Source organism: Lithobates pipiens, unplaced genomic scaffold (assembly GCF_037356315.1).
Source record: "Lithobates pipiens isolate NorthernLeopardFrog02 unplaced genomic scaffold, aLitPip1_a1.2 Scaffold_23, whole genome shotgun sequence".
NCBI classification, from domain to species: domain Eukaryota; kingdom Metazoa; phylum Chordata; class Amphibia; order Anura; family Ranidae; genus Lithobates; species Lithobates pipiens.
In genome coordinates this window covers 192,813,193-192,830,055 of record NW_027507785.1, presented here as the reverse complement: position 1 = coordinate 192,830,055, position 16,863 = coordinate 192,813,193, and the positions used below count along the sequence as shown (strand labels likewise).

At 47.9% G+C, this 16,863-nt stretch overlaps 1 protein-coding gene across 4 annotated transcripts in view; it reads right to left on the bottom strand.

The window, feature by feature from the left end:
• The window catches only part of LOC143928083 (uncharacterized), a 111,800-nt gene that overhangs the window by 48,445 nt on the left and 46,492 nt on the right, over window positions 1–16,863 (bottom strand). For 3 of the 4 annotated variants that reach the window (XM_077452699.1, XM_077452702.1, XM_077452700.1), the window contains exons 2-3: window positions 11,246–11,383; window positions 6,922–6,993 (exon numbers count right to left, since the gene is read on the bottom strand). In XM_077452699.1, coding sequence (XP_077308825.1) covers window positions 6,922–6,993; window positions 11,246–11,383 — 210 coding nt within the window. The remainder of the gene's footprint in view (window positions 1–6,921; window positions 6,994–11,245; window positions 11,384–16,863) is intronic. The other variant, XM_077452701.1, reaches the window with a different exon arrangement.

The following is a 16,863-nucleotide window of genomic DNA, read 5'->3' as shown; positions in this document are numbered from 1 at the left end:
TTCTTCTCTAGTGGGAGGGTTCCCGGCATGCTCAAGACTGTATGGTTGAAACGCTCCAGTTGTGGATGTTTACGCTCAAAGTCCCAGCCTTGATATGAGTGTAGATGCTAAGGCAACCTGTAATGAACAAAACTTCTCCACTAGGGTCTTGGCCATCGTGCTAGCTTGTTGATCCCTGGTGGGGAAACCCTGGACATATCCCCACAAAATGCACGAAAGTAAAAACCTTCAGCCTTTTGAACCACTTTAATTATGGAGCCCAATACAGTGGCCTAGGTCTCCAATGGTCTGATACCCCCCTCTGCATACTGATCTCCTTAACAGTGCATATTCAACATTCAAATACCATATTTGCATTACTGCAACCAGCATCCTCAGCATACCATAACAAATATGTGTTTTAGTGCACTACAAATCATAGCTATGAACAATCTGTGTATTGTGGTGCACTGTCTTTTTTTGTTTCTTTACATACTATAAACTGTACCCCATGATGGAAGCATGCTGACTATTCAGATGCTGCTTTCACACGCAATACAGTGGCCTGGGTCTTTAGCGGTCTGACACCCCCTTTGCACACTGCTTCTATTAACAGTACTTAAGCAGCATTCAAATCTATCTGTGCATTACTGCAATATGCATTCCAATGTAATGCCGCATACAAATGACCGGACCATCCGACGGACTTAGTCCGGCGGACCAGAGTCTGCCGGACAATTCGATCATGTGTGGGCTCCAGCGGACTTCCCAAAAGTACGGCAGACTTAGAAAGAAGACTTGACTCAAAATTGTCTGCCGGACCTTGCTTTTGAGCGGATAATCCGCTCGTCTGCATGCTGGTCCTCCGGACTTTCCAAATGAACGGACTTGCCCACACACGGACTAAAGTCTGTTCATTTTGAACATGACTTCAGGTATGACAGGACTAGAGAAGGAAGTCAATCTCGCCACCTCCATCGGCGAGATTGACACCTTGCGAGCCCCGTCACCTGGTATGGGTTTTGAGGGTAACCCCCAAAGTCCATACCAGGCCCTTATCCGAGCACACAGCCTGGCTGGTCAGGAAAGGGGGTGGGGACGAGTGAGCGCCATCCCCTCCTGAACCGTACCAGGCTGCATGCCCTCAACATGGGGGTTGGGTGCTTTGGGGAAGGGGGGCACCCTGCGGCCTCCCCACCCCAAAGCAACTTGTCCCCATGTTGATGAGGACCTCTTGCCAACAACCCTGGCCGTTGGTTGTCGGGGTCTGCGGGCGGGGGGCTTATCGGAATATCTTCTGCTCTTTTGCTGCTCTTTTGCTAGCGGAGGTGCCTGGCTTTCTCCTTAGTCATCATCTTCTTCTTCTTCTTCTTCCTTCTTCTGTTCTTCCGATGTTGACAGGTTCTCTCCCGCAGTAATGCCATGGACACGGTACGCAGTGACTTGTATAGGTATAAGGGGCGGGTCTCCAGGTGATGCCACATGGTGACACCGCCCCTTATGACATCATAGTCCCAGCATCCCTGGGACTGTGATGTCATAAGCGGTGGGGTCACCGTGTGACATCACCCAGTGACCCCGTCCCTTATGCCTATATAAGTCGCCGCGTACCACGTCATTACAGTGGGAGAGAGCATCGTGTCAACATCGGAAGAACAGAAGGAAGAAGAAGAAGACGATGGCGAAGGAGAAAGCCAAGCTCCTCTGCTAGTAAAAGAGTGGCAAAAGAGCAGAAGATGGCAGAGGAGCCCAGCAAGAAGAACCGGAAAGCGCGGAAAAGTCGGAAGAAGAACCCCCGAAGTCGGAAGAAGACCCCCGAAGCCGGAAGAAGACCCCTGGAGCTGCCTAATAAACTACTTTAAAAACCTGTGTAGTGTGTTTTTTTTATTGACACTTTTTCCCTCGATGTACCCCATACTCATTCACATAGGGTGGGGGGCCGGGATCTGGGGGCCCCCTTATTAATTGATTACCTGTTTCCAACCAAAATTCATAATGGCTGGTTGGTTAGCTTCAGATGAATCTTAAGTTCATATTTCAGTCCGAATAGTGGAATTTTACCAGAAGCAAAGTAGTAATATAAAACAATCACAAAATTGCCATGTCACAAGAATTGGATTTGTGGCATGTAACAGCACAGCTGCAGTAATACTATCTCAGCCTAGTAAACAACTGGATCCGGGTAGTAGATTTCCTTGTTAGCTGCAGCGAGAGAGACTGATGTCATACCGTATGTTAACAACAAAGTTTGAATATGACAGCAATATAAAAATGCAGAGTACAATTATTAACCTATGCTTATTGCTCCTTTGAAGTTGCCTTTGTGAAATGCATAAATTGTTAAAATAATGTGGTATAAATCTCTATTTGCTTTCACTGGCTAGCTGCCAATTGTAATGTTTAATTTATAATACAAGTGTAGTATCCTTAGGTATGTATCCATATTTGCTAAGGCAGTGTTTCTCAACCTTCTTTCAGTCAAGGCACCCTTTAACCACTTAACGACCGCCGCATGCCATTGTACGTCATCACAATGGCATGTACAGGCACAAGCACGTACATGTACGTGCTTGCCTTCCAGCGGGTAGGGGGTCCGTTTCGCTTCAGGAGCGATCCGGGATGAGGGGATGGCCGTTGGTTTCTGGTCATCCCCTCTCGATCGCTCCTGGCGAATGAGAAGCTTCCTCCCACTGTGTATTGTATACACAGGCATGGAGGAAGTGATGTCATTCTCCTCGGGGCGGTCTTATTGACCGGACTACGAGGAGAGGACACAGTAAGTCTGCACCAAACACTACACTGACACTAACTAACACACAGGCACACAAACCCCCCCCCGATCGCCCTTTTGCCAGTGTCACTAAGCGATCATTTTTCTGATCGCTGCATTAGTGTCGCTAGGTAGCTAGTTATTTTTTTATTTTCACCACCAGGTTTTTATAGCGCTAGGTACCCCGATATACTACCCAATAACGGTTTTAACCCCCTGATTGCCCCTAGTTAACCCTTTCACCCCCTTTTGCCAGTGTCACTAAGCGATCATTTTTCTGATCGCTGCATTAGTGTCGCTAGTGTCACTAGGTAGCTAGTTATTTTTTTAGGTTCACCGCCAGGTTTTTATAGCGCTAGGTACCCCGATATACTATCCAATAATGGTTTTAACCCCCTGATTGCCCCTAGTTAACCCTTTCACCAGCGATCACCGTATAAGTGTCATTGGTGACACTGGTTAGCCAGTTAGTTATTTAGGTTCCCCGTCAAGTTTTTATATAGCGCCAGGGACCCCCATATACTACCTAATAAAAATTTGAACCCCCTGATTGCCCCTAGTTAACCCTTTCATCAGTGATCACCGTATAAGTGTTACGGGTGACTCTGGTTAGTTAGTTTGCTTTTTATAGCATCAGGGCACCCACCATTTATTACCCAATAAAGGTTTAACCCCCTGATCACCCGGTGGGTGATATCAATTAGGTTTTAGGGTCAGGGTCTGAGTCGCCCCAGGCAGCGCTAGGCTAGTGCCAGTACCGCTAACACCGTCGCACAAAGCATAAACCTCCCATAGTGGTATAGAATCTGAACAGATCAATATCTGATCTGATCAGATCTATACTAGCGTCCCCAGCAGTTTAGGGTTCCAAAAAAACGCATTGTTAGTGGGATAAGCCCAGATACCTGCTAGCACCTGCGTTTTGCCCCTCCGCCCAGCCCACCCAAGTGCAGTATCGATCGATCGCTGTCACTTACAAAACACTAAACACATAACTGCAGCGTTCACAGAGTCAGGCCTGATCCCTGCGATCGCTAACAGTTTTTTTTGGTAGCGTTTTATATTTAAATCCGGAAGGCAGTGCTTGGTTTTCGGGGTCCCGTACGTGGCTAGGCTCCCAAAAAGTCCCGCACATGTGGTATCCCCGTACTCGGGAGAAGCAGCAAAATTTATTTTGGGGTGTAATTTGACTTATGCCCATAGCATGTGTGAGCAATATATCATTTAGTGACAACTTTGTGCAAAAAATAATAATTTTTAATATTCCTGCAACTTGTGGCAAAATATAAAATATTTCATGGACTCAACATGCCTCTCAGTAAATAGCTTGGGGTGTCTACTTTCCAAAATGGGGTCATTTGGGGGGGTTTTGTGTTATTTTGGCATTTTATGGCCTTCGAAACTGTGATAGGTAGTGAGGAGTGAAATCAAAAATTTGCACCCTTACAAACCCTGAAGGCAGTGATTGATTTTCGGGGTGCCGTACTCCCAAAAAGTCCCACATATGTGGTATCCCCGTACTCGGGAGAAGCAGCAGAATATATTTTGGGGTGCAATTCCACATATAACTATGGCATGTGTGGGCAATATATCATTTAGTGACAACTTTTTGTAAATTATTATTTTTTTTGTGTCATTATTCAATCACTTGGGACAAAAAAAAAATATTCAATGGGCTCAACATGCCACTCAGCAATTTCCTTGGGGTGCCTACTTTCCAAAATGGGGTCATTTGGGGGGGGGTTTGTGTTATTTTGGCATTTTATGGCCTTCGAAACTGTGATAGGTAGTGAGGAGTGAAATCAAAAATTTGCACCCTTAGAAATCCTGAAGGCAGTGATTGGATTTCGGGGTGCCGTACGCGGCTAGACTCCCAAAAAGTCCTACATATGTGGTATCCCCGTACTCAGGAGAAGCAGCAGAATATATTTTGGGGTGCAATTCCACATATAACTATGGCATGTGTGAGCAATATATCATTTAGTGACAACTTTTTGTAAACTTTTTTTTTTTGTGTCATTATTCAATCACTTGGGACAAAAAAAAAATATTCAGTGGGCTCAACATGCCCCTCAGCAATTTCCTTGGGGTGTCTACTTTCCAAATTGGGGTCATTTGGGGCGGGGGGGGGGGTTTGTACTGCCCTGCCATTTTAGCACCTCAAGAAATGAGATAGGCAGTCATAAATTAAAAGCTGTGTAAATTCCAGAAAATGTACTCTAGTTTGTAGACGCTATAACTTTTGCGCAAACCAATAAATATACGCTTATTGACATTTTTTTTACTAAAGACATGTGGCTGAATAAATGTTGCCCTAAATGTATGATTAAAATTGAGTTTATTCGATTTTTCTTATAACAAAAATTAGAAAATATATTTTTTTCTCAAAATTTTCGGTCTTTTTCCATTTATATTGCAAAAAATAAAAATCGCAGAGGCAATCAAATACCATCAAAAGAAAACTCTATTTGTGGGAAGAAAAGGGACGCAAATTTCATTTGGGTACAACATTGCATGACCACGCAATTACCAGTTAAAGCAGTGCAGTGCAAAATTGTAAAAAGACCTCTGGTCCTTAGGCTGAAAATTGGTCCGGGGCTAAAGTGGTTAAAATTCTGCACGGCACCCCACTCTAAAATTTAAAACAAAAAAAATTTTTTTGTTTTTATTTATTAAACAAATAGTTTTACATAATGCAGCAACAACCACACTTTGGGCATCTCTCTTTCCCATCTTTAAACCCAATATATACCGAGTTGCCACCAGAAGGCCTCTGGATTAAAGGCAGCACCAGGATTACATTAGAGGCTTATGAACTCGGCGTTCATGGATTGATGTCTATGCTATTATTTTAAGTGTATCTCTTTTGGGTCTGCCTTCATCCATCCCCCTTTTTCTTTTATGGAATTATGCTATGAGTTTTATTTTCTCTTAAATGCCTAAACTTGCTATTGAGACCACCTAACAAGGACAATCTATCAAATCCAGGAGGGAATCATTGAGCACTGCACCTGTGATCTATCCAGGCTGTATAACTTAGAACAATAGGGGAAGAGAAGGGGGTCACCGCTCCAGGTGGAAATGTGGATATAGAACTCTCCTCGGAACTGGAACACCAGGTGCTGGCTAAGCATATAGCAACATGAGGCAAAAAGGAAGTTCTGGACAGCTGCAGTCCGGAATATAGCCTCATATGACTAAGCACTGTTAAGTGTGAAATGCGTCAGGTCGTTTGTCCTATTTTTTGCTGTGGCTTGTATCTGTTGGACTTTTTACAAATAAAGGCTATATTCCGGAGTGCGGCTGTCCAGAACTTCCTTTTTGCCTCATGCTGTATACCTTACAGTAGTAAGGCGAGAGGCTTGCAAATACACAGGTGTCGCCACTGAAGATTTGTTTTTCAGCACTTCATTTGGCATTGGTGGTGGGATTTACTTTGCATACTGACACAGACTTTTGATGGATCTGTCACTTTTTGTTTGATTATTTTGTCACAAATTTTTTACAAGGAATTTATGACGCTATTAATGCAGTTTAATGTTTAATATATTTGTTGGATACATATTTCTTATACACACGTATTACTAATTTGCTCTCATAGTGCACTCTCTGTAATTTTACACAGCACAAATACCACGATTTATTCAAAATCCACATTCTACATAATGTAAAACACCCAAGGATTTATTCTTCTAAAAGCAAACACACACACTGGCACTGATTAGTATTCCAATGTTTCTCTTCTCCCTCAGTTTCTCTCCCCCACTCAGCTAATGTCACCCTAGTGCTGATGGAGAGGGGCAGTGGAGGAACAAACAAGTATGCTGTGCAGGTGCCCAACATTGTCCTTATCAACTGAGGATATAATTGGTTGTTAGGACAATGGCGGCTAGAAGGTTGTAATTGTGCACAATGAAAACCTGTGGCTTTATGTAACTAATAGGTAGGCTTGATCTACCCTGCTGGCTTGTATACAAATTTTGGCAATTTCTAGGCATTTTGCCAAGGCACCCTGGTTGAAAAAAGCTGTCCTAAGACAAAGTTTGTGGCAGGGCAAGATTGCTTCCAGTTTAGATTTCTATCTTTTACACTTCACTAAAAAAATATATCCATTTCCTACATATCAATGGTGCATGATCTACCTGTGCACCTACTTTTTTTTTATAACTTACCTGATCAAGTTTTTCAAAATTCTCCAAAGTCCTCTTTAAGTATTTCTTTAATAATGCAGTTATTTTTCTTTGCTTTAAAGAAAAAAATAAGGTTAGTGTCAGGTAACAAAAATGTATGCAAAAAATTAAGTATTTTTGGGTCCTTTTATCCAGAAGCTATTGACATAGCCTTCTATAAAGTATAGCTCAGTTTTGAAAATTAAGCATGGTACACACAGGCCGAATATTAGCTGGTTCAACAGAAAGTGGCCATCATTCGGGCCGTGCGTATGACAGCCTGTCATACGCCCGTGCATATGGAAGCTGATTTCTGTAGAAAGGGCATGCCCAAAAAAATCTGCCGATCAGCATTAATTTAGCGCTTGCAGCCAATGGCTGTAAGTGCTGACTGGTGTGTTCTGGGAGGGGGGCAGCCCCCCTATCAGAACACAGAAGCTCAGCGGGGAGATCGCTGTACTAACATCACATAGTTAGTACATGGACACGTTCCTCAGTTTTTTTTTTCCCGTTCCCCCCAGCACAGAGATTAGATGTCAGACTTCTGTATACAGTTACGTTTGAAGATGGGAAGTGTCATCACGTTTGGGAATGCAGATCTTAGTGGTTACATGGGTGACATGGATACTGGGGAATGAGCTTTGTGTTCTGGAGTGTAGATCTTAGTGGTAACATGGACACTGGGAAGTTGAGCTATGTGTGCTCAGGGGTGATCTCACTAATAATATGGACACTGGGGAGTGAGGTATGTTTGCCGGAGTGTGGATATCAATAATAACATGGATACTGGGGATTGAGCTGTGTGTTCCAGAGTGCGTATGTTAGTGACATGCATAGCTCCCAACTGTCCCTGATTGTGAGAGTCCATTGTAGAGTCACTCATAAGCTAGGGATATGACTACAGATACCAGGGTGCCTTGGCGGGGGGCCTGTAGCTTACGCATGTATTTGCAAATGTGTGCAGACTAAGACCCTGTTTTTAATGCATACTGTTAGACAGGTTAATTTGGTTATCCGTGGGCTGGTCTGTAAGTGAGCTTGGTGTTTTCCATTGGCCCCATAGTTTACAAGAAAAAGAACTGCTGCTCCAGGTTTATAAAGATAAGGCTGATTGGAGTATCTTGCAGAGTGCTAGCCCCAGCCCACCTCCGTGGGGAACTTGGAAAGAAAGAAAGAAATAGCTACACATCCAGAGCTTCCAACTGCCTTTTATTTTGTTTCACAAAGATAACACCAAAGACACCAAACTGTGGTCACATAGACACGTTTCGCACATACATCTTGTGCTTAATCATTAAGTGATTCACAACATAAGTGAACCAGAACTTGCAGCAGACTTGCAGAATGTTTGCAAAGAAAGTTAATCTGGAATCATGCAATGTGGACTTGCTGCAATTGTTCAACAAACTTGGAAAGCCTGCCAAGTCTAGCAGTAGCTTAGCAAGTCATTTTAAAACTTGCTATCCGGGTAGTCACTTCAGGATACATTAGTGAGTTAGGGATTATAGGAAGGAACCACAGTGCCAAGCAGAGGACAAGCTCTTCAACACACTAAGCAGTGTGAGATAGGATCAGCGTTGGGAGCTCTGCTACAAAGTGAAGTTTCAGCAAACAAGCTGTTAGACACATACGTATTAAACTGTTTTCTTAACAGGACAATGCTGTTAGGCCGCGTACACACGCGCGGACTGTTCGCCCAACCTTGTTCGGCAAACAGTTTGTCAAACAGTCCGCTCAAAATTTGCATGAGCGGACTTGCCCACACACGAGCGGACTGTTTGACGAACAAGGTTGGGCAAACAGTTCGCTCAACTTTTGAAATGAACGGACTCGCCCACGTAAGGAGGAGGCAAATCCGCCCACTTTGAGCGCGTGTACAGGTAGGCGGGGCCCGCGAAGGATACGTCGCGGGCTCCGCCGCCTGGAATGGGCTTAAAGGGGAGCCCCAACGCCGAAAAAAATCGGCGTGGGGTTTCCCCCCAAGTCCACACCAGACCCTTGTCCGAGCACGCTACCCGGCCGGCCAGGAAAGGGGGGCGAGCGAGCGCGCCCCCCCTCCTGAGCCGTACCAGGCCGCGTGCCCTCAACATGGGGGGGTGCCTTGGGGAAGGGGGGGCCGCGCGGCCCCCCCACCCCAAAGCACCTTGTCTTCATGTTGATGAGGACAAGGGCCTCTTCCCGACAACCCTGGCCGTTGGTTGTCGGGGTCTGCGGGCGGGGGGCTTATCGGAATCCGGGAGCCCCCTTTAAGAAGGGGGCCCCCGGATACCGGCCCCCCACCCTATGTGAATGAGTATGGGGTACAATGTACCCCTACCCATTCACCTGTGAAATAAAGTACAAATAAAAACACAACACAGGGGGAAAAAATATTTTATTGCACAGCCGGGGGTCTTCCGTCTTCGGGGGTCTTCTCGCCGGACTCCTCCGCTATGTGTGTGTAGCTCTTTTGCTAGCGGAGGAGTCCGGCTTTCTTCCTCCCCGCCGCCGGCCTCTTCTCCCGACTTCGGGGGTCTTGTCCCCCTCTTCGGTTCTTCTGCCGGGCCACCGCGCCTGGTCCGGTGGCCCGGTCTTCTGTCGCCGTCTTCCGTTCTTCTGTCGCCGCCTTCGGTTCTTCTGCCGGGCCACCGCGCCTTCTTGTAGCTCTTTTACAGGCGGTGGCCCGGTCTTCTGTCGCCGTCGCCGCCTTCCGTTCGTGTTCTTCTTCTTGTTCTTCTTCCAGGAGATGTTGACACGTCGCTCCCTCCGGCCGGAATGCCAGAGCCGCCCTGCGTTGCCACTTATATAGTGACAATGGGGCGGGGTCACATGGTATATGTCACATGGGTTGGTCACATGGGTTGATGTCACATTGTGACATCAACCCATGTGACCAACCCATGTGACATATACCATGTGACCCCGCCCCATTGTCACTATATAAGTGGCAACGCAGGGCGGCTCTGGCATTCCGGCCGGAGGGAGCGACGTGTCAACATCTCCTGGAAGAAGAACAAGAAGAAGAACACGAACGGAAGGCGGCGACGGCGACAGAAGACCGGGCCACCGCCTGTAAAAGAGCTACAAGAAGGCGCGGTGGCCCGGCAGAAGAACCGAAGGCGGCGACAGAAGAACGGAAGACGGCGACAGAAGACCGGGCCACCGGACCAGGCGCGGTGGCCCGGCAGAAGAACCGAAGAGGGGGACAAGACCCCCGAAGTCGGGAGAAGAGGCCGGCGGCGGGGAGGAAGAAAGCCGGACTCCTCCGCTAGCAAAAGAGCTACACACACATAGCGGAGGAGTCCGGCGAGAAGACCCCCGAAGACGGAAGACCCCCGGCTGTGCAATAAAATATTTTTTCCCCCTGTGTTGTGTTTTTATTTGTACTTTATTTCACAGGTGAATGGGTAGGGGTACATTGTACCCCATACTCATTCACATAGGGTGGGGGGCCGGTATCCGGGGGCCCCCTTCTTAAAGGGGGCTCCCGGATTCCGATAAGCCCCCCGCCCGCAGACCCCGACAACCAACGGCCAGGGTTGTCGGGAAGAGGCCCTTGTCCTCATCAACATGGGGACAAGGTGCTTTGGGGTGGGGGGGCCGCGCGGCCCCCCCTTCCCCAAGGCACCCCCCCATGTTGAGGGCACGCGGCCTGGTACGGCTCAGGAGGGGGGGCGCGCTCGCTCGCCCCCCTTTCCTGGCCGGCCGGGTAGCGTGCTCGGACAAGGGTCTGGTGTGGACTTGGGGGGAAACCCCACGCCGATTTTTTTCGGCGTTGGGGCTCCCCTTTAAGCCCATTCCAGGCGGCGGAGCCCGCGACGTATCCTTCGCGGGCCCCGCCTACCTGTACACGCGCTCGAAGTGGGCGGACTTTCCGAGCGGGAACAGTCCGCTCATTTCGAAAGTACAGCGGACAGGCCCACACACGGGCGGACTGTTCGCTCAAACACAGTTTCAGCGGACAGTTTTTCGGAATTTCCGAAAGACTTTGTCCGTCCAACTGTCCGCTGAAACTGTCCGCTGAAAGCCCACACACGAGCGGACTGTCCGCCCAAACACTGTTCAGCGGACAAGGTTGGGCGAACAGTCCGCCCGTGTGTACGCGGCCTTATAGTTTTTTTAAACCTCCTGATAGGATCACTTTAAGTTCTGGGAATGTGTTTTAAATAATTCCAGGCTAATGATGTTCACTGCAGAAGGCCATAGGCAGAATACTATTTACATTTCGCATGTGCGATGCTAGTCTTTATTAGCAATTGGCAAAAGAGAATCGCTAAAAGGGCCTAGGTTGGAAAGTGTGCAGTACAAGATAGGTTGTGACATTGTCATTACGTTTACATTATAATACCTTTGACGTTTTCATTGTCTGTGAAGCAGCATCATAATGCAACATATCAAAAGGATCAATTAATTCTTCACCGTGAAAATCCGTGTTCTCAGACCATACACAGTAGAATAAAAAACTTGTGAGCAGTACTGTTTGTATCTGTAAATAAGAAAAATCATAAACATGTTTTTTTTTGTTTTTTTTTTAGAATTGTATTTATGGACTAAACCTTTTAAATCATAATAGGTAATACAGCACCATTACATTTGAATACCAATGTCTTTCTCCTGCAGACATACTGCATATGAAATAAAAGGTTGGAATTCCCAATCCAAAATCCTAACGGTGTTTCTATATCAAGTAGTCTTCTGCACATGTCTAAATTTAGTATAAAGTGTAAATCCATTCCAGAGCAGTTTTAAAATGGCACTGGGACTCAGAAGCTCTGGCAGATCTGGTGGACTTTAATGCTGGAACCATTGGCTGGCAGTAACCTATGGGGTCCAGCACTAAGCACAGGCATACCTCCCAACTTTTGAACTTCAGAATGAGGGACAAGAAATGGTCAGAGACTGCAGACATGATACAGGAGATGATCAGACTGTAGAAATTATACAGGAGATGGTCAGAGACTGCAGACAAGATACAGAAGAAGGTCATAGACTGCATACATGATACAGGAGATGGTCAGAGACTGCAGACATGATACAAGAGATGGTCAGAGACTGCAGACATGATACAAAAGATGGTCAGAGACTGCAGATATGATACAAGAGACTGTCAGAGACTATGGACATGCTACAGGGGTTGTGAAACAAAGATACACTCACTCTTTCCCCATGTATTGTGTATCAACACTGCGCCGAGCAAAAAACTTTAAACTAAGCCGCCACTTTATAAAAACAAAATGTGTACAATAATCCTTATCTAAACGATAGAATAAGCAGCACTGAATATACTATAAATCCACACCAGTGAATTAAAAAATATTAAATACTATAGATCCACTCCAGTGAACATGAATTACTAAATACTTCACTGTGCAAACCCTGCCCTGTGCATACAGAAATAGATAAAGAAAATAAAAATGACTTGTATCAAAATCAATTAACACAAATTGTTATATAGTGCATGTCACCAGATGAATAGTGATGGCAAATACATACAATCTATTAAAACAAATCATCCTGTGACTAAATATTGTTCAACACTTAAAGGGGTTGTAAAGGTAAATGTTTTTTCACCTTAATGCATTCTATGCATTAAGGTGAAAAAACATCTGACAGTCCTGGCCCCCCCTTAGCCCCCCCGTTTTACTTACCTCACCCCTCGAAAGTCCTGCGCTCGTCCCCCGACGTCCTTTCCACCGTTCAGCCTGGCCGCTGATTGGCTGGAGTGGATGGATGGAAAGCAACGCAGCCATTGGCTCGCGCTGCTGTCAATCACATCCACTGACGTGGAGCGCCGGGGGGCTGGGCCGTGTGATACAGTGAGCGGCTATAGCCGCCGGCTGTATCACGGTAGCGCGCCCGCAGATGCTTCTCACCATGCGAGGGAGCTCGCATGAACGTGAGAAGCACCTGCAGGAGGAAGCTGAGACAGCCGCCGAGGGACCCTAGAAGAGCAGGTTCGGGGCCACTCTGTGCAAAACGAGCTGCACAGTGGAGGTAAGTTATTTGTTATTTAAAAAAACTAAAAAAAAAATCACTTTACAATCCCTTTAAACTAAATAAACAGAGAACAAGAATCAAATGAATTGTTTCAAGTTCTATCAAACAGTGTGTGAGTGTAACCACATAAGGGGAGAGGAGTCACATCTAGAGCGGTGGAGGAGTGTAGATGTAATCTGCTTTTTATTCAAGAGACACTGGTTAATGTTTTTTTTCACCGTTTCTTCACTGTTTCATTATTTGGATTATGATCTGAAGATTCAACGTTTGGATTATGATTTCACTGGGTTACATTATATTATGTTCCCAGGAACTTTCACAGTGGTGATTGCAACATTTTTTGAGGAAGTGGACACTGTTTGATAGAATGTGAAACAATTCATTTGATTCTCGTTCTCTGTTTAAGTGTTGAACAATATTTAGTCACAGGGTGATTTGTTTTAATAGATTGTATGTATTTGCCATCACTATTCATCTGGTGACATGCACTATATAATAATTTGTGTTAATTGATTTCGATACAAGTTATTTTTTTTTTTTTTTTATCTATTTCTGTATGCACAGGGCAGGGTTTGCACAGTGAAGTATCATTTAATAATTCATGTTCACTGGAGTGGATCTATAGTATTTAATATTTTTTAATTCACCGGTGTGGATTTATAGTATATTCAGCGCTGCTTTTTCTTTCGTTTAAATAAGGATTATTGTACACATGCTACAGGGGTTGTTGGAGACTGGCGGGCATGCTTCAGCAGTCAATCATAGACTAGAGACATAGTACATGACATATTACAGATATGTGTCCGCAGGTAGTGATGGACGAACTTCCGACGGGACGTTTCGCGAACGCGAAACGCGAACGGACACAAACGTTCGCGAAAACGACCGTTCGCCGCGGGCTCCATTGACTTCAATGGGAGGCGAATTTCGCAAACCTTTAGGTCGAATTTGCGGCCACGGGGTAATTATTAGGGGGTAGCACGTAGTCCCACCACCTGGACAATAGCATAATACATGTATGAGGTGAATTTGGGATCGATAACTACAAGCATTTTTTTTTTATTTGGGAAATTGTTCTGACAATTCAGGACTATGGAGCTAATGAAGGCAATGGAGGAGAGGGAAGGTCAGGGACCAGGGTAGGCAAACAAGAGGGTGCAGGAGATACAGAGCACTGACAGCAGCACCGTAATACAGAGCACTGACATCAGCACCGTGACATACAGCGCTGACAGCAGCTCCGTGACATACAGCGCTGACAGCAGCTCCGTGACATACAGCGCTGACAGCAGCTCCGTGACATACAGCGCTGACAGCAGCTCCGTGACATACAGCGCTGACAGCAGCTCCGTGACATACAGCGCTGACAGCAGCACCGTGACATACAGCGCTGACAGCAGCTCCGTGACATACAGCGCTGACAGCAGCTCCGTGACATACAGCGCTGACAGCAGCTCCGTGACATACAGCACTGACAGCAGCTCCGTGACATACAGCGCTGACAGCAGCTCCGTGACATACAGCGCTGACAGCAGCACCGTGACATACAGCGCTGACAGCAGCTCCGTGACATACAGCGCTGACAGCAGCTCCGTGACATACAGCGCTGACAGCAGCTCCGTGACATACAGCGCTGACAGCAGCTCCGTGACATACAGCGCTGACAGCAGCTCCGTGACATACAGCGCTGACAGCAGCACCGTGACATACAGCGCTGACAGCAGCTCCGTGACATACAGCGCTGACAGCAGCTCCGTGACATACAGCGCTGACAGCAGCTCCGTGACATACAGCACTGACAGCAGCTCCGTGACATACAGCGCTGACAGCAGCTCCGTGACATACAGCGCTGACAGCAGCACCGTGACATACAGCGCTGACAGCAGCTCCGTGACATACAGCGCTGACAGCAGCTCCGTGACATACAGCGCTGACAGCAGCTCCGTGACATACAGCGCTGACAGCAGCTCCGTGACATACAGCGCTGACAGCAGCTCCGTGACATACAGCGCTGACAGCAGCTCCGTGACATACAGCGCTGACAGCAGCTCCGTGACATACAGCGCTGACAGCAGCTCCGTGACATACAGCGCTGACAGCAGCACCGTGACATACAGCGCTGACAGCAGCTCCGTGACATACAGCGCTGACAGCAGCTCCGTGACATACAGCGCTGACAGCAGCTCCGTGACATACAGCGCTGACAGCAGCTCCGTGACATACAGCGCTGACAGCAGCTCCGTGACATACAGCGCTGACAGCAGCTCCGTGACATACAGCGCTGACAGCAGCTCCGTGACATACAGCGCTGACATCAGCACCGTGACATACAGCGCTGACAGCAGCTCCGTGACATACAGCGCTGACAGCAGCTCCGTGACATACAGCGCTGACAGCAGCTCCGTGACATACAGCGCTGACAGCAGCTCCGTGACATACAGCGCTGACAGCAGCTCCGTGACATACAGCGCTGACAGCAGCACCGTGACATACAGCGCTGACAGCAGCTCCGTGACATACAGCGCTGACAGCAGCTCCGTGACATACAGCGCTGACAGCAGCTCCGTGACATACAGCACTGACAGCAGCTCCGTGACATACAGCGCTGACAGCAGCTCCGTGACATACAGCGCTGACAGCAGCACCGTGACATACAGCGCTGACAGCAGCTCCGTGACATACAGCGCTGACAGCAGCTCCGTGACATACAGCGCTGACAGCAGCTCCGTGACATACAGCGCTGACAGCAGCTCCGTGACATACAGCGCTGACAGCAGCTCCGTGACATACAGCGCTGACAGCAGCTCCGTGACATACAGCGCTGACAGCAGCTCCGTGACATACAGCGCTGACAGCAGCTCCGTGACATACAGCGCTGACAGCAGCTCCGTGACATACAGCGCTGACAGCAGCTCCGTGACATACAGCGCTGACAGCAGCTCCGTGACATACAGCGCTGACAGCAGCTCCGTGACATACAGCGCTGACATCAGCACCGTGACATACAGCGCTGACAGCAGCTCCGTGACATACAGCGCTGACAGCAGCTCCGTGACATACAGCGCTGACAGCAGCTCCGTGACATACAGCGCTGACAGCAGCTCCGTGACATACAGCGCTGACAGCAGCTCCGTGACATACAGCGCTGACAGCAGCACCGTGACATACAGCGCTGACAGCAGCTCCGTGACATACAGCGCTGACAGCAGCTCCGTGACATACAGCGCTGACAGCAGCTCCGTGACATACAGCACTGACAGCAGCTCCGTGACATACAGCGCTGACAGCAGCTCCGTGACATACAGCGCTGACAGCAGCACCGTGACATACAGCGCTGACAGCAGCTCCGTGACATACAGCGCTGACAGCAGCTCCGTGACATACAGCGCTGACAGCAGCTCCGTGACATACAGCGCTGACAGCAGCTCCGTGACATACAGCGCTGACAGCAGCTCCGTGACATACAGCGCTGACAGCAGCTCCGTGACATACAGCGCTGACAGCAGCTCCGTGACATACAGCGCTGACAGCAGCTCCGTGACATACAGCGCTGACAGCAGCTCCGTGACATACAGCGCTGACAGCAGCTCCGTGACATACAGCGCTGACAGCAGCTCCGTGACATACAGCGCTGACAGCAGCTCCGTGACATACAGCGCTGACAGCAGCTCCGTGACATACAGCGCTGACAGCAGCTCCGTGACATACAGCGCTGACAGCAGCTCCGTGACATACAGCGCTGACAGCAGCACCGTAAGCAGCCCCAGGAGGAAGTCAGCACAGCACAGGGATGGTGTGATCCCCTCATAATAAGAACCCCCAGGAGGAAGTCAGCACAGCACAGGGATGGTGGGAGCCCCTCATAATAAGAACACCCAGGAGGAAGTCAGCACAGCACAGGGATGGTGGGAACCCCTCATAATAAGCAGCCCCAGTAGAAATATGACACCGCTCAACCTCTTCAAAGAG